We start from the raw sequence: 18,121 nt of genomic DNA on the forward strand, positions 1-18,121 counted from the left end.
GGAAAGTAGCTAAGCAAGGAGGAGACAGGCAGTAGAGAAAGCCCTGCCTGTTGGGCCTTCCTGTTGCCACTGTGTGGCCCGCACAGCTGGTAGGTGTTTCCAAAAAATGTACAAAAGTACAAAAAAAGGGTATAATGGCCCCCCATTCACCAGTTTCAACAATGACTAATTCATGGCTAATGTTGATTTACCTAAACCCACACCCATTTCCCCCACTCCTGTCCCCATGAATTATTTGGAAGCAAATCTGAAACATATCATTTCATCTATAGGCATTTCAGTATTTATTCTTGCAAGATATATCTTTAAAGAATAAAGATTCTTTTAAAAAAACAAGCCACAGTCCCATTATCACACCTAAAAAAATAGCAATAATTCCTTAATATTTTTGGATATGTAATCAGTGTTCAAATTTCTATATTATTTCAAATTTTTATAGTTTGCTTTCAACAATTTCTTTGTTGGTTCTCCCACTCCTCTCTCTTTTCCTTTTGATATATTTGTGAGGAAACACTGTTATGTGTCCTGCAGAGTTTCCTATATTCTGGATCTGGCTGACTGTATCCCTGTAATGTCATTTAACATGTTCCTTTGTCTTCTTTATTTTTTGTAAATAACTAGTTAGCTACAAAAAGGCATGACTGGATTTTTTGCTTTTTTGCAAGACTCCTTTCTAGTTTCTCTTTTTGTGATGTTAGCAACCAATCAATGACTAGGTAAATTATTTCATTTGGAGTTTCAAAATGGTGAAAATCTGATCCTATCAATTCTGCATTTATTAGCCTTTATTCTTCTTTAAAAAGAAATTTCCACTCATGAGTTAACTGAATCCCTTGAGGTACAGTGATTTATAAAAACAGGATAAATGTTTAATTCTATCTGTTTATTTACCAGTTTCCATTAGTATTAGTAACAGGAGATATAAGTATTTATCTATATCTATTATATTGTATACCATGTTAAAATAGCAAAATAAAGCAAAAACCTAAAGTATAATGGTTACCAATTGAGGGAGGGAGGAACAGGATGAAGGAACTGGAATAGAAACTAAAATTTCTGAGTTTAATCTTATTTTATAGATTTTACTTGTAACTATACAATTATTTTAAATACTTATTAAAATAAATTATAAAATAATTCCTAAGAACTAAAAAAAGTTTCAATTCCTAAAAACAGAAGCAAAAACAAATATTTCTGTGTATCAAGTTGTTGACATAGCCAACCAGAAAGAAATTATTTTAAACGACTTAAAAAACTCATAATTTGTATATGCATTTCCAGTAGTATATAGTCTAAGGACAAAAAAAACCTTCAATAAAAATCTTTAAATGTTCCAGTGATTATACTGTCGATGGTAGCATTAGTGTTGTTATTCTGAGATGGTTGCAAATGTTATGTGGGACAAAACAATCACCATTTTGATGCAGTTGGGGACCAACATTTTCAGTGTGGGAGAAAGGCTATCAGATGTAGGATCAAGAGGTTAAATAAAAATCTTATAGTACTGAATTTTTTTTATATGACAAATCTTGTTTTCTTACCTCCCAACCTTATTAAAGTTTTTATTTAATTAAGCCTAAAAGACTAATAAAAAAATTTTAAGGCACTGTTCTAGATAACCGTTTATCCACCAAAGCTTAAACTTTGAAATACATTTTTTGGACATATTAAACATTTATTACAGGTTTGAAGTTGCCTCCTTTTTTTTCAAGGAATATAAAATATACAGGTAATTGAGTTTGTGTATAAAATTATACTTGGCATATTAATTTAAATAGGATTTAAAATCCTAACAGAATTTTGTTTATTTTTTCTTTTTCTTTTATTTACTTATTTACTTGTAAATGCTATATTTTGCATCTCTAATACACAAAGTCCATTTTTCTTATTCTCATAACTAAAAAAAAATCACTATTCCACCTAATGTTATTTTATTACTTTGCCAGGGCTGCCATAACAACATACCGCAGACTAGGGGATTTAAACAACAGAAATTAATTTTCTCTGAGTCTGGAGGCTGAAATCCAAGATCAAAGTGAGAGCAGGGTTGGTTTTCTCTGAGGCCTCTCTCCTTGGCTTGCAAATAGCCCCTTCTCGCTGTACCCTCACAAGGTCTTTTCTCTGTGTGCTGGCATCCCTAGTGTCTCTCTCTCAATCTGTGTCCTAATCTCTTCTTTAAGGATACCAGTCATATAGAATTAGGGCCCACCCTAACAGCCTCATTTAACTTAATCACCTCTTTAAAGGTCCTATCTTCAAATAAAATCACATTTTGAGGTACTAGACATTACCGCTTCTACATATTAATTTGGGGCGGGGGGGGGTAGCACAATTCAGCCTGTAACAGTTAATAGTAATTCCTTAATATCACATAGCCAATTCACATTCAGTTTTCTTACGGTTTACTACACTATGTATTGGGCAGATTGTATTATCATGTTGTCACTTTAACAAGTTACTCTGTGCCTTTATTCAAGTAAACTGGTAGTTAGACCTAGGGGCTTGATTAAATTCAGATTCTATTTCTGTTTTTATGAACATAATTCATAAATAGTAATAATATGAAATACACTACATCAGGAGGCATATAATACTTGATCAGCTCACGTTTTGTATTGTTAAGATTGACCAGGTGTTTTCAGGCTGATCCATTCCTTATAAAGTTCCCTTTCACTCTTCCACCTAATGGTTGGTTATTTGGCAACCATTAGTTATTATTTCCTCAGCCGTGTCCAGTCTATTAATAGGTCCATCAAAGGAATGCTTCATTTCTGTTGCATTTTTTTTTTTATCTACACCATTTCTTTTCAGTTTTCTTAGGATTTTCATCTCTCTTAGATTGCCCATCTGTTCTTGCATGCTATCTATCCATTAGAGCTCTTAGCATATTAATCATAGTTTTATTTCTTTATTGAAGTATAGTTGATATACATTATGTTAAAGGTGTACAATATAGTGATTCACAATTTTTAAAGGTTATACTTCATTTATAATTATTATAAAATGTTGTCTATATTTCCCGTGTTGTACAATATATTCTTGTAGCTTATTTTATACGTAACCGTTTGTACCTCATTAACCATAGCTTTAAATTGCCAGTCTGATAATTCCAACATCCATGCTATGTCTGGTTGTGATGCTTGTTCTATCTCTTTAAACTGTATTTTTGGCCTTTTAGTATGCCTTGTAATTTTTTCTTGATAGCTAGACATGATGTACTGGATAAAAGGAACTGCTGTAAATAGGCCTTTAGTTATGTGGTGGTAAGGTTTGGGAAGGGGAAGCAGTCTACAGCCCTTGGCTTAGGTCTCAGTCTTTTAGTGAGCCTGTGTCCCCGAACTGTGAACTTCACAAGTGTTTCTCAGATTCCCCCACCCACAGGTGAGACACATGGCTACAGTGGGCTGGAATTGGGTATCTCCTTTCCCCCAGGTCAGCTAGGCCCTAATAAAACCAGCAGATTAGGCTCTGGTTTACTAGTTTCCCCTGAGGGCAGGCGTTGTTAAAACTACAAAGTGCTCTGGTGTTTCCAAACTACCAGCCTGCCCTATGGATCACACCTGCCAGTCTCTACAACTGCATGAGCCAATTCCTCAAAATGAAGGAATGACTCTACCCAGAGCAATTAGGCAAGGAAAGGAAATGAAAGGCATCCCAACTGTAAGGAATAAGTAAAACTTCCTCAATTTACAGATGACACGATCCTATATAAAGAAACCTTAAAGAACACACACACGCACACCACACACAAGTATTAGCACTAATAAACAAATCTGGCAAGTTTTCAGAGTGCAAGATCAACACTCAAAAATCAGTTCTTTTTTAATACATCAACAATGAATAATCCAAAAAGGAAATTAAGTAAAAATTCCATTTATAATTGCATTTACTATGGACTAAATTGTGTTCCCCCAAAATTCATGTTAAAGCCCTATGCCCCAATGTGATTGTTTTTGGAAAGAGGGCCTAGTATCTTTATAGTAAGAGACACCAGAGCTGCCTTTCTCTCCCTCACCACCACATGAGGACACCCGGAGAAGGCAGTTCTCTACAAGCCAGGAAGACAACTCTCACCAGAAACCAAATCTGTCAGCACCTTGATCTTGGACTTCCCAGACTCCAGAACTGTGAGAAAGAAATTTCTGTTGTTTAAGGCACCCAGTCTGTGGGATTTTGTTATAGCAGCCCCGAACAGACTAAGATAGCATTCAGAAAAAAAAATGAAATAGATGGGAATAAATTAACTAAGGAGATGAAAGACTTGTACACTGGAAACTACAAATATTGGGAAAAAACATTAAAGAAGACTTAAATAAATGGAAAGACATCATGTTCACAGATTGGAGGACTTAATATTTTAAGATAACAATACTTGTCAAAGAGATATATTAATTCAATGCAATCCCTATCAAAATCCCAGTTGCCTTTTTTGCAAAAATGAAAAAGCTGATCCTCAAACTCATATAAAATTGCAAGGGGTCTGAAGAGCCAAAACAATATTGGAAAAGAACAAAACTGGAGGACTTACACTTCTCAATTTCAAAACTTAGTACAAAGCTACAGTGTGGTGCTGGCACAGGACAGACATATAGATGGACAGAGTAGAAGTAATACTCCAGAAACAAACCCATACATCTATGGCAAATTGATTTTTGACAAGGTTGTCAAGTCCATTCATTGTGCATAAGAATATTCTCTTCAACAAATGATTCTGGGACAACATGCAAAAGAATGAAATGGAATGCCTACCACAGAATGTATATAAAAATAAACTCAAAATGGATTAATGACTTAATATAAGAGTTAAAACCATAAAACTCTTAGAAGAATATAGGGGTGAATTCTGTAGAACCAAAACTAAAATGGAGTCACTTATATTGGGGACAAAATGGAGTTGGACAACACAGGTGCATTAAAGAAAAATGAAACTTTACCTTACCTAATGTAAGTTGCAGGAATTTACAGCCTTCCTCAGAAATCAGCAGAGGATGCCAGCCAATCCCCAAAGACCAAGTCTGCTCATGCTATCTTTGGACTTCCTTGTTTTCCTGACACAACTACCCTGATCCAAATAAGGATCAGCTGAAAAAGCCAAATTACTTCTGCATTTACGCTATACACACTCTATAATCTGTGAGCAACTCAGAACTCGTCACTCCCATAGCCTTGAGTTTCTTGGCTTGCAGGTTGAAATCCTTGTGATAAACTCACTTTCTGCTTTGTGTAAAACGAAGTGCAGAGATGGTTTTCAACAATCCTTATGACCTTGGATTTGGCAATGGATTCTTAAATATGACACCAAAATCACAATCCACAACAGAAAAAAATAGATAAATTAGACTTCACCAAAAATTTAAGTTTGAAAATCAAAAAACATTAGCAAGAAAGTGAAGACAACCTACAGAATGTGAGAAAATATTTGTAAATCATATCTCTGATAAGGGTCTAGTATCCATAATATATAAAGAACTCATAACTTAACAAAAAAACAAACAACCCAATTTAAAAACGGGCAAAGGACTTGAATAGACATTTCTCCAAAGAATATATACAAATGGCCAATAAGAACATGAAAAGATTCTCAATTAATATCATTAGCCATCAGGGAACTGCAAATCAAAACCACATTGAGATACCATTTTATACCCGCTAGAATGGCTATGATCAAAAACAAAACAAGACAAAAGTTTTGGTGAGGATGTGGAGAAACTGGAACTGCCATACATTGCTATCAGTATGTAAAATGTCTCAGCCACTATGGAAAACAGTTTATTGACTCCACAAATATTTAAGCACAGAATTACCATATGACCCAGCAGTTCCATTCCTGGGTACTGACAAAGACTCTCTCCTTGACTAAACTTTAGTCAGGCTCCTCTAAGCCCTCTTAGCCTCTACTTTAGTATCGGTCTTGTGGGATCTGCATCAACCAGTTGTAGTAAGAATCCAGCTAGGCCAGTTTAGAGAGAACCCCTACCGGGGTATCTGATCACCCTCAATATCTGATCGGATTCTTCATCCCCCCACCGTTAACAGCTGATCATCCTGGTCTGCCTTCAGTTAAGAATCCTTTCAAGTCGGTTTGGCCAGAATTTAGCCCTTACACCTGATATTTCCTTTTAGGCAATTTCCACCCAGTTTCCCCGCCCCACCTTGGCTATAAATCCTTACTTGTCTATGCTGTTTTTGTAACTGAACCCAGTACTATACTAAAGTCTCTTCTCTCTATTGCAACAGTTCCTGAATAAAATCTGTTTTTTTTTACCTCTTGAATTACTGTCAGATTCCAGGTTTCTTTAACAGTATATACCGGAAAGAGTTGAAAACAGGGACTCAAAACAATACTTCGACACAAATATTCATAGCAGCACTATTCACAATAGCTCAAAGGTGTAAACAACCCAAATGTCCATCGCTGGATGTATGAATTAATGGGGGTATATACATACAAATAAGACGCAATATTAGCTATAAAAAGAATGAAGTCCTGATACTTGCTATAAGGTGGATGAACCTGGAAAACATTATGTTATGTGAATGCAGACAGATGCAAAAAGGTCACATATTCCATTTACGTGAAATACCCAGATTAGGTAGATACTTAAAGTCTGAAAGCAATTGGGGTCTGCTAGGGTCTGGGAGAGGGAAGCATAACGTGTAATTTCTTAACAGGGGTGAGGAAAATGTTTTGGAACCAGTATGGTTGGTGGTTGCACGACACTGTGAATGTACTGAAGGCTACTGAATTGTGTACTTAAAAATGTTTCATTTCACATTCTGTGAGCTTCACTTCAATAATCATTTTTTAAAAGTTTATAACCAAACAACCAAAGTTGTTTAAAGGTGCAGAATTATAATCAGACATTGCAATGCGCTCTGGTTATTCCGTTCCTGAATCTTTACAACTCTTCAGTGAGGTGTTTTGTTTTATGGCATTAAATTCATTGGCACTTGATTGATAGACTATCATAGGCTGCAAGGCCTGCACTAGTAAATACAGAAATGGTGTCTTTCCCTTTCATGAGGATAGGCTGAGCAAGGAAAACTTGTTCCAAGTTTCTTTCACTGTAGAAATTCAACAGGGATCCCTACCTCACAAAGAGCCATACGCTACCTCTCGTTTTACGGACCTGGATGCCGGGCCACCGAAAGCGCTCGTGGGCCTCGCCCCACCACCGGGCCTTAGTCAGGAAAGGCATCGCGGGGACCAGCCCCAGGCGGGAGCATCCTGGCGTCGAGCCTCCTGGCCGCGGCCCCGCCTTCCCACCTCTACCACTTCCGCCCGTGGTCGCCCGCCCAGCGCGCCAATCGGAAGCGCGGGCGCCGTAACAGGCGGTCGGCGGGGCTGTGGCGCCGCGCGGGCAAGGGGGCGTGCGGAGCGAGCGGCGGGCGGGCGCGCAGTCGGCAGCGCGGCGCCGAGGTCGGCGCGTCGCATTCTGGCCGAGCCAGCGGCGATATCCTGAGGCGGCGGCCCGCACAGGTGGGCTGCGGCGCGCCTGCGGGGGACGGGGTAGCCGCGCGAGATTCGGGGTGGGGTCAGAGGTGAGCGAGCGGCTTCCCGAGTGGCTTTTCGCCGCTTCCGGCGTCCGGAGCCCGCGGGAGGAAGGTGGTGTCCCCGGAGACGCGGTGGGCCGGGTCGAGCCAGCCGCCCTCCCGGCGGTCCCTCCGTTGCCTCTCGCGGTGCTGCCAAGCCACGCTTTTCATCTTAGTTTTGACTCTTGGGTTCCAGTTACAGGTATTTCCGGAAACTCGCAAGAATTGCGCGTAGCGCTTCTTTGGGGGCGGGGTTCTCGGTGTCCATATTGAATAAAGGCTGTTCGCTGCGCTGTGGCGTTGGGGCGTTTTTCAGGTAAAGTCTGAGTTGTAAACAAATGCTTGAGCAGTTGGAGGAGACTCATGTCGATCGGGGAAATGAGTGGGATTGATGGAGACGTTTAGGATTGATTACTGGTCCTCGCCGTGGTTCTCGGGATTTCAGAAATAAGCTTGGCGAATAGCTGCCCCTGGAAGCCATCTCTGATAACCACCTCCAGGGAGGGGCTGCGTACAATGAAGTCCCTGGTAGGACTCCCAATAGAAAGTGATTAGCGCGATTTTCGGAGTCAGATTGAGTACCGTGTACGATAGGTGATAACCATGATGTAAAAATAGGTCAAAATTAAGAAAAAAATTTTTATTAGTCTGAGCAGAATCGAGGCCTTACTTTAAATGTTTTGCTTTCAAAAATCTAAAAATGGGTGTTGGATTGAGTGGTCTGGAAGGTTGTAAGATTTAGGAGAAAGAATCTTAATATTAAAAAGAGAGGTCTGAGTTCCAGTCTAGTTGTGTGATCATGGGAAAGTCACTAGTTCTGAGAGCCTTATTCTGTAAAATGAAGACGATAATTACAATGGTTTTCTCTCAGGGTTCTAGTAAATTCTGTATACAGTCAGAATGTTTGGTTTGTAAGTGGTTATTGGGTTTTTTAGCACTTAGTTTAAATTCACTAAGCCTTCCTCTCCACCATCCCCCTCAATTTAGTGACAAGAGATAGTCATCATCACATTTTGCCTATACCTAGTGTATCTTCATCTTTAGATTCAATGGTCAGAAAATTTTCACCGTAAATTCATCTTAAATCTTTCATGAGCTCTTCTAGAGTAGGATTACTGTCTTATTCGTTTTTTGAATGATTATTCCTGAAACCTGTATGGTGCTTGTCTTTTTTGGTGGTTTGTGGGTTTTTTTCACCCCCTCCCCTCCTTTTTTTTTTTCAAACCTGAACTGGCAAAACTTAAGCTTTGGGTTCACCCAGAGCGAACCAAAACAATTTAACACGGAAAATAGTGTTTTCTGTCGCTTAAAGATGTGCTCAGCTGTGTGTAGACACAGGGGTGGTTACAAGGAGTTAGGTAAAGAATTAGATTAAAAATAAGCTTTATTTAGCATCACTCTCAGAGCAAACATACCATTTCTGTGGGAGGCAGAGAGGATATAGCAGTCGAGTTCAAATGGCAGCCCCTTTGAATCACCTAGGGAGTTCCAAAAATGATGATCCCTGGACCCTACTCCAGACCAATTAATGAGAATCTCTGGAGGGTGGAGCATGGGTATCCCACTTTTTAAAGGTTCCCAAGGTTACTCTCTTGTGCAGCCAGGATGAGAGCTTGTGTGTTAGAGGAATGAGGTTCTTCAGGAGTGTATCTTGTTTGCTTGAAGAGGTGAGAGGCTGGAAGAATTAGAGCTGCCTTGGAAAATGTAGCCTGGGGCATTTGGGGGAATATCATTAGAGGACTTTTATCAGCAGGTATGATGAAATGTATGATTTGTAAAGTGAACTGTGCAGTGACCAAGGCCAGAGGGCAGGCTGTTAAAATCATCCAGAGTAACAATGAAAGCAGCAACTGTGATGATAGAAGAAATTAAAAAACATTCTCTCCTGGGTGTTAAACATTTTTAAGAAACTGAGTAATGATTTTAACTTGCAAACTGTATTTTGCCTTACCTAGTTACAACTTTTCAACAATGAGTGTATAGATTGTCATATAATGAATTTTATTGTTACTAATTATTTTTAAAGGGTCTTAGAAATATATATGCCTCAAATAATTTTCCTTGTTAATTATTAAGTAATCTCATATCTCTTGAGAGCTTTATGTTAATATAGGGGTTGTGTTATTTTTGCTTTTTCAGTACTCTAAGACTGATTTCTAAAGGTACGGTTTTCACCCCACTTCATCAACGCACATAAGTTTTCTCCTTTTTGGACCTCTATTTTATACCACAATGGTAAGCTACAGCTCAGTATGTTAATATTCTTAGAATGTTCTCTTCCTTCATCTCCATAAAGGTATCTGTATGAAACAGAAATATTCTCGTAAGCTGCCCAAGTTACCCTAACTGGGAAATTACTTAGCAATCACATGCAAAATCTTCTCTACAAAATAGGGGGCTCATCTCTCAACTCAGTGTTATAATCATATCCAGATTACACAGATAATCTATCTGTCCTTGTTTTGGGGAAGTATTAAAAAATAATTACTTCTGTCTACTTTACTGTAGTCCAAATCATTGGCAAGAAGGATAGGTATAAATACAAATAGTTTTGGGGGCATAGGTTTCTCATAGTTTAAAGTTCCTCTTAATTTAGATTTAAAAAAAATTTTTAACAACAAATGTAACCTGCTTACTGCAAATAACATTTAAGCAGCATTAGTTTTAACCTTCTAATGGCAGATTTCTGCTTACCACTTAGAGTCAGTAAACATACTTAGTGCTGGGCATTTAACTCTTGCCATTAAAGAATTAAAGACAAAGGAGAAAAAAATCACTTTCTGTTCTAAAGAAACAGCAGCATTTGACAGAGAATAAATGAACACTAACCACCATGTTGGATAAACATCAGAAAACATATATCTTCTCTTCTTGGGATCTTGCGTGTATACCCTTGCCCTGTTAGAGAAAAGCTGTCACAGTGGGGTTCTGACCTTGCCTTATATTTTGCATTCGTATTCACCAGTCACTTCCCTCTTAAGTATTTGAACGCAATAGTGAATAAACGATACTAGTGTTTACATATGCAAGTATATCTCACTGGAGCTTTTAAAGTTTGATATCAGAAGATTAAATATTTACTTGAGAAGACTGGCTATTTGAAATTGTCCTAGAGTATACATTTGATTGTGTTTATTATAATTTTTTGATCTAAACTTACTTGAAGCTTTTATGGCCAAAATAATTAAAAGAAACTTGTGTTTTTGTCAAGAGTATATATTCAAAGTTATGTTTTTATGTTGGAAAATAGTTTATTCTCAAGAATCTCATCTTGAATCCTGGGAAACAGTTTCATTGAAATCTGCCCATAAGATATTTTAATAAATTAAATTGGTATAAATTTATTTTAACAATCTTTTGAAATACTGGCATATTTTAGACTTTTTTACTTACTCCATTTAGATGCTTGGTATGTAGGGGTTCTATTGCTATTTAAAAAGCCCAGCTAAGGACTTCCCTGACAGTCCAGTGGTTAAGACTTCACCTTCCAGTGCAGGGGATGCAGGTTCGATCCCTGGTCGGGGAGCTAGGAATCCCACATGCCTCGGGACCAAAAAAATCAAAACATAAAACAAAAGCAGTACTGTAACAAATTCAATAAAGACTTTAAAAGTGGTCCACATCAAAAAAAAAAAAAAAGAGACAGGTACCACAGTGTTCATTGCAGCACTGTTTACAATAGCCAGGACATGGAAGCAACCTAAGTGTCCATCGACAGATGAATGGATAAAGATGTGGCACATATATACAATGGAATATTACTCAGCCATAAAAAGAAACGAAATTGAGTCATTTGTAGTGAGGTTGATGGACCTAGAGTCTGTCATACAGAGTGAAGTAAGTCAGAAAGAGAGAAGCAAATAAAATATGCTAACACATATCTATGGAATCTAAAAAAATAAAGGTACTGATGAGCCTAGTGGCAGGGCAGGAATGAAGACGCAGACGTAGAGAATGGACATGAGGACACGGGGTGGGGGGGAGGGGGAGAGGGAAGCTGGGGCGAAGTGAGAGTAGCATCGACTTATATACACACTGAATGTAAAATAGTTAGCTAGTGGGAAGTAGCAGCATAGCACAGGGAGATCAACCCAGTGCTTTGCGATGACCTAAAGACGTGGGATAGGGAGGGTGGAAGGGAGGCTCAAGAGGGAGGGGATATGGGGATATATGTATGCATATGACTGATCACTTTGCTGTACAACAGAAACTAACACAGTATTGTGAAGCAATTATACGCCAATAAAGATCTATTAAATAAAAAAAAAAAGGCCAGCTATTTTTGTAATCATGTATTCTCTGTCCTTAGGACTAGGAGGACAGGGTCACTTCAACCTTTTCATGATTTCCAAAGTCTGGCAATATTTATTCTTCTCCCTGCCCTCTTGGGATTTTGGTGGGTGCTAGGAGCTTTTATTCCATGCAACTTAGTAGATTGAAGTATTGGAGTCTGCAAAATAAAACAGAAAAATGTAGGTTCTTGTAAATAAAAAAAAAAGTTCTTTGCCTCTCAATGAAATTAAAAATGACTGTCATTGTGAATGAAAAATGCTGTAACTCTGTGTGATACCCAAACCACAAAACTAGAAAGAAATCATTGGTGGTGTATTTGCTTAATTTTTTTTTAAATCTAGTACTTTTTATTCTTGGGTATCATTACAGAAGAATGCTATACAAATGAGGAAGACAGTTAACCTTCTTATTTCTCCCTCTTGCCTTACAATAAGGGTCTCTAAGAAATCAATGAAGGATGGGGATCTACTAGTAAATCTCAAATTGTACATGTAATAATAATACTATATTTTCATCATTTCTAAGATGCATTTGCTTTTACGTTTTCATTACTGAAGTGATAATGTGTCTACAATCAGTGACATCTTACGGTTATAATTGGCGGCACGTTTTTCTTAATGTTAAATAATAATTCAGGCATATAACTGATGGTATCTTAAATTCATTAAAACATGCTAAGCATAGCCTTCATTTATTCTATTTCTGGTAGGCACTGACCTAGAAACACTGTATTATAGTTTCTCTGCATAATATTAGGAATTTCTAAGTTGATATTAGGTACCAACATAACAACCCCCTTGGTTTTCAGGATTCCTAGCAGCTTAAGGGATTTTAGTCTTTGCTTCACTTTAATTGCATACCTGATGGCCAGTATATTTTCCTGAATGGTGCTCTTAAAATGTTGATGTTTATAAAATGGTAGTGGTTACCATATCCAACTCTCAGCCCTGTATCAGCTGCACAAGCATGGCCAGAGAAAATCATGGTAGCATTTCTTAACTGCTTTGTGGTCATAATCAGGTGCCTGAGACTGCATATAATTTCTTTGTGCTATATCTTGAGTATACAGTGGGGTGGGTGGAGGAGAGAAATAAAGAAAAATGTTAGACCTGTTTTAGAAAATAAAACACATTTAAACACTTAATTAGAAAATGTTATATGTATATTAAAGTATGTTTGTGTGAAAATAACTAATATTACCAAATACACTATTTACTTTTTACAGCAACAAGCTTTAGAACTAGCTTTGGATCGTGCGGAGGTGAGGCGTGACTAAGTTACATATTGAAATAGTGTTGTCTTTAATCGACAGAACTCAGTTTTAAGAGATTTTCGTATGTGACTGTCAAAGGAGTACGTTAATATTAGGACGAGTATGCAAATTTTTCTGTAAATACATAAAAACTACCAGATGATGTTTGGATCGTCTGATACTTGGAATGCTCAGATAGTAATGCTGTGGAATAGAAATTGAATAATACAGTGGAATAAACATTTGAACAAGGACATAGAGTTTCTAAAATTATGTTTTCTGTTTTAACAGATATTCTAACTGCTCAATTAAAGGGGAAAATAGCTCAAATATATAGAGTCCTTGTAATTGGGTATGCTATGCATATTCTGAACAACCATAAAACATTGAAAATATTGCTAACCTGTGAAATCACAGTGGTGAAACTATATGATTTTGCTTATAATATAGCAAGTAAATATTGTGCTAAATTTTAGTACAGTTTAAATTTCACTTGTTTGTAACATATATTTAGAAATTAAGTAGGTTTCCCTAAAAGGTATGATTTAATATGCATCAGAGACTTGAGTGACTGAACAGCCTTTTTAGCCTTACATGATTTATTAATACAGTTGTTCATGCAGTATGCAAAAGACAAGCTGTTTTCTTAAACTTCTCTTTTTTAGTATGTCATTGAAAGTGCCCGACAGAGACCTCCTAAAAGGAAATACCTATCTAGTGGAAGGTATGAATGCTTAATTAATTGATATCTTAGACTCACAGAAGTATGATGATTGCCATCATTTATTTCATTCTTCCTAGACACTGAGCTAGAAATGTTATATTCTGGGTACTTTGCATATACAGTTGACCCTTGAACAATGTGGGTTTGAACTGTTCAGGTCCACTTACTTGCAGATGCTTTTCAGTAGTAAACACTACTGTACTTCATGGTCAGTGGTTAGTTGAACCTGTCGATGCAGAGGAACCCCGGATACAGAGGGCCGACTACAAGTTATACGAGGATTAACCCCTGTGTTGTGCAAGGGTCAACTGTATTAGAAATTTCTAGGTTGATGTTAGCTACCATATCTAGCCCCACTTCACCCCCAGTTTTTGGGAAATTGGGGGAAAAATTACAGGAAAATTCAAAATGTTTATTTTATGATTATTATATTAACATTACTTTGTATACTGCCTTTGTTTATTAAATTTTAGAAAATCTATATTTCAAAAACTTTATGATTTATATATTGAAGAATGCGAAAAAGAGCCTGAGGTTAAGGTAAGTATAAATTTTTTATGTTATTACGACTTTTTAAATGTAGTGGAAGAAGGAAATTTGAAGGAATTAGATTTGAATGATTTATATTTTTGTTAGTGAACAGATATCTTTTCTAACCAGACTAGCCAGTTCTGCAGCTAAACCAGACCTCTGGCTAATCTGGCACCAGGCAGGGATCACCTACTTAGGTAGCAGAGGGGAACCATGTTTGCTGAGTAACAGACTATCTCATTGGGAAGTTAGAAGAAGCAAAGCCACCATATATATTATCTTCTGCATCTTTTTCTTCCTGAGAAGTTATTTGTAGACTGAAGACAGGAGAAAATTAACCTATTTCTTCGTGGTGAGTTGCACTGGAAAGTTAAAACTATTACAGGATATGTAGGAAATTTAGATGTGATAATAAAAGGTGAATTTGGTCAGAAAAATTAGTTTATGCCCAGGTTAACTTAATTCATTTTTATTTAGCATGAAAGTGTGGGCAGTAGAAATGTAATAGAAATTGATTTTTTGATATCTTTCGGACCCTCAGGTCGTAAGGGCCTTAAAGGGCTCTACTGAGCTTCTGTTGTCTGTCTTTAAAAATGAATACCTCTTAGGCAAAAAATTAGTGGAATTCCAGTAGTATCTAACCTTTAAAATCTTTAGGAGAAAAATGATTGTGAAACCATGAGTAAATCTTATGGTATGGTTTCCATAAATTCTGTTGAGGTATAGTTGACATAGAATAAGTTGAGTATGTTTGAAGTATACATTTTATAAGTTTTGATGTGTATTAAAAAAAAATTTGAATAAATTTGAAGATCTAATTGGCTTTATTAAACGATTCATGAATTGGGCAACATCTCATCTGGCAGAGATACTCTGAGGAGTTGCACAACATGGAAGGCTTTTATTGTAAGGAGGGCAGGACAAGGAAAGAAAATCATCAGCAAGGAAAAAATGAGAGTTCACTGGAGGAAAATAAAAGTGCCAGAAATGACGGCTTTTTGTTGGCTGAGCTGCAGGTGTTTTCCATTGGCTGGCCTGCAGTCCTTTCCCATTCACTGAACTTGTTGCTGGGAAGAAGAAAGTCTCCCTTCCCCTAGTTGGGGAAGTAAAGTAGTTGCATTTCCTGTTTGGGAGTTCAAGGTAGTTCTCTTCCTGGTGGGATCAGTAACTGATGTCTTCCTGTTTGGGGTAATTGATGATGAGTGGTGGGGCAGGAGAGCTCCCTCTGCAGTCCTTCCCCACTCCAGTTTTAGTTGAGGTTTCCTTTTATTAATTTTCACAGTATACACCCATAAACTGTCACCACAGTCAGTATAATGAGCATATCCATTGCCTCAGAGACAGAACTAAGATAGAAGATTCTAAACTGGGGTTGACAGCCATTGTCCACCAGCCAGATCTGGCCCAAACATGTTTTTGTAAATGACCTTTTATTGGAATACAGCAGCACCCCTTGATTTATGTCTTGTATGTGGCTGATTTTGAGGTAAATAGCAGAGTTGAGTAGTTGCAACACAGACCGTATGGCCCACAAGACTAAAGTACTGTCTGGTCCTTTAAGAAAGACATTTTCTGACTTCGCATCAATGTGGTTAAAAGTTGCTTTGCTTTGCTTTTTAAAAATTTATTTTCAAAATGCAGTTTTTTGATTCTATGGTGACTATAGGTCAAGAATTTATAATTTCTTTCTGCATATGACTATATATATATATGCATGTTAAATATACTCAAAATGGATTTGTTTTTTGATATGAAAAATATTCTATTGACTGATATCTTTCACAAATAAGATTTGATGAAAGGATTTATTATATCTATAAGTGGGTTTCATTTTAAATCATATACATTTCTAAAATAATAGATTTTGATGTATGTGTATTAGGTTCCCTGATAGTTTTTTGTTTTTTTTAGCGAAGTGGTTTCTAAGGAGCTGTTAAATTGAATTTACAGAAAATTACTTAAATTACTTATGTCCTTTTAACCAGTTAGATATTTTTGGGTTTAACATTTCAGCTGATTAGAGCTGTTGAACTTGTTTGGATCTAATTTAGGCCATAAAATATTTAAGAAATGTGCTCTGTAACAGTACAACCAAAGAAAATGCCCCAAATTATTTATGTAGATTTATACTTAATAGAAACTAATTATACATTATAGCATCTTTCTAAAAAATATTTGCATTTAATGGTTTTCCTTTTTAAATATTTTTAATATTTGCTACTTGTGTACTCAGGTACATATTTTGTATTTAAGTGTGTTTATTTTATATATAGATCACTAGTTTTTCTTTGTGATATTAATTCATTTGCCTAAAACATAGTAATAGATCAAAATTAAGTTTACACAGATGTGGAAGGAGCATCAAAGATTAACTCAGGTCTGATTTTATTAAATGATTGCATTCTTTGTTATGCTGGATTATTTTCATGAGCTCTGCCTCTTTTTAAAGCAGAAATTAAGAAGAAATGTGAACTTGTTAGAGAAGCTTGTTATGCAGGAGACATTGTCATGTTTAGTGGTCAACCTATACCCAGGAAATGAGGGATATTCTCTGATGCTCAGGGGAAAAAATGGATCAGGTAAGAACTTCCAGAGGGCAGCAGCCACGAAAATCCCTCTGCTAGGCGGGATGTGCTGTCTTTTAGAAGTAGCTTCTTAACCTTCAGATCAGAGATGACTTGATAAAAGAAGACTTTGATTCCAAATTGTTCTCTTTATGGTGTTTTGTTAGAATATTAGAAGTTACCTCTAGTATGATTAGCCTTCCAGAATTTGAGAAGTATTCTGACTGAGGTCTTTGAAGTTAAATTATAAAAGACATAATTTTAAAATACTTGTCAAAATTTCCTTTCGTTCTGTTGCTATTTATATATTTAAGATAGCATCAGGTGTTTTAACGTATGTTTTTCTTCTGTGCTTTGAATATACTTTGAGTCTGAAGCTTTCAAAGTTAAGCAGATTCACTGCCTTTTGAATAGTTTTCAACATTTTATTCCTATTAATGTGAATATGAAAATAGAGTTTTAAAATATAAATACTCTTAGATTTCACTAAAGAGGCATTTAAATTTTGATACAGTGATGATACTATGAGTTCTACAAGGAACTTACCTAGTTAAGAATTTTTTCTTGTGTTGGTTGTTAATTGTATAACACCAAGAGAATTTTGGTCTATAAGTAGTCATTTTTCAGAAGTGATACCAGATTATCACTCTGACTTCCAGATTAGATTAAGCAATCTTCAAGGAACTTTTTAGTTAACAGATGTTGGAATTTTATCGTATTCTGCTTACTATACTGCTGGCTGTGATTTGTACTGTGATTGTTGTGCCAGACGTTTTTCCATAGTATATTAGGTGTTTTCTCCTTTCTGCTCTAAAACTGTGTACAGTTTATCAAGTTTTTTAGCAATATATAAGGTGATTTATTTTTGAGACTTAAATAAAGAAGGACTTTAGGAGAGCTTTTGGCTTTATTCTTTTTATTTTTTATCAGAAGTTACTTAAATTATTACCTAGGCTTTTTGGTGAGGCTGATCACTTTCTGAAACTTTATGTTTTAAAATTAAGATTCTGAGACCATTCGACTGCCTTATGAAGAAGGGGAATTACTTGAATACTTGGATGCAGAAGAATTACCTCCTATTTTGGTTGATCTCCTAGAAAAATCTCAGGTACAAAATTTTTCTCTTTAAAATGTCCTTAGATTTGCCAGATATATGTTGTTTTGTGATGAAGGGTATTTAGTTGTATTCTCACTAGTGCATGGAACATGAAATGAGACATTGTA

General features: G+C 36.5%; 2 protein-coding genes across 33 annotated transcripts in view; one reads left to right on the forward strand and one right to left on the reverse strand.

Annotated features, from left to right (window-relative positions):
- Positions 1-7,268, reverse strand: part of LOC309647875 (uncharacterized protein) — a 420,689-nt gene extending 413,421 nt beyond the window's left edge. For all 7 annotated transcript variants that reach the window (XR_014256334.1, XR_014256335.1, XR_014256336.1 and 4 more), the window contains exon 1: positions 7,131-7,268. Coding sequence is in view for 1 of the 7 variants with exons in the window: in XM_082435781.1 (XP_082291907.1) it covers positions 7,131-7,199 (69 nt within the window). In the remaining 6 variants the exon portion in view is untranslated. The remainder of the gene's footprint in view (positions 1-7,130) is intronic.
- A 72-nt stretch (positions 7,269-7,340) lies between these two features.
- SUPT20H (SPT20 homolog, SAGA complex component) overlaps positions 7,341-18,121 on the forward strand; it is a 39,884-nt gene continuing 29,103 nt past the window's right edge. For 8 of the 26 annotated variants that reach the window (XM_082435583.1, XM_082435586.1, XM_082435590.1 and 5 more), the window contains exons 1-7: positions 7,577-7,849; positions 9,673-9,768; positions 13,052-13,087; positions 13,744-13,802; positions 14,276-14,342; positions 16,783-16,912; positions 17,902-18,005. In XM_082435583.1, the coding sequence (XP_082291709.1) occupies positions 9,766-9,768; positions 13,052-13,087; positions 13,744-13,802; positions 14,276-14,342; positions 16,783-16,912; positions 17,902-18,005 (399 nt within the window). In that variant the 5' untranslated portion in view covers positions 7,577-7,849; positions 9,673-9,765. Of the gene's footprint in view, positions 7,481-7,543; positions 7,850-9,672; positions 9,769-13,051; positions 13,088-13,743; positions 13,803-14,275; positions 14,343-14,392; positions 14,686-16,782; positions 16,913-17,901; positions 18,006-18,121 lie in introns of those variants that run through there. The other 18 variants (XM_082435601.1, XM_082435587.1, XM_082435591.1 and 15 more) reach the window with 13 other exon arrangements.

The sequence above is a fragment of the Balaenoptera physalus genome (genome assembly GCF_965194825.1).
Source record: "Balaenoptera physalus genome assembly, chromosome: 18".
Taxonomy (NCBI): Eukaryota; Metazoa; Chordata; class Mammalia; order Artiodactyla; family Balaenopteridae; genus Balaenoptera; species Balaenoptera physalus.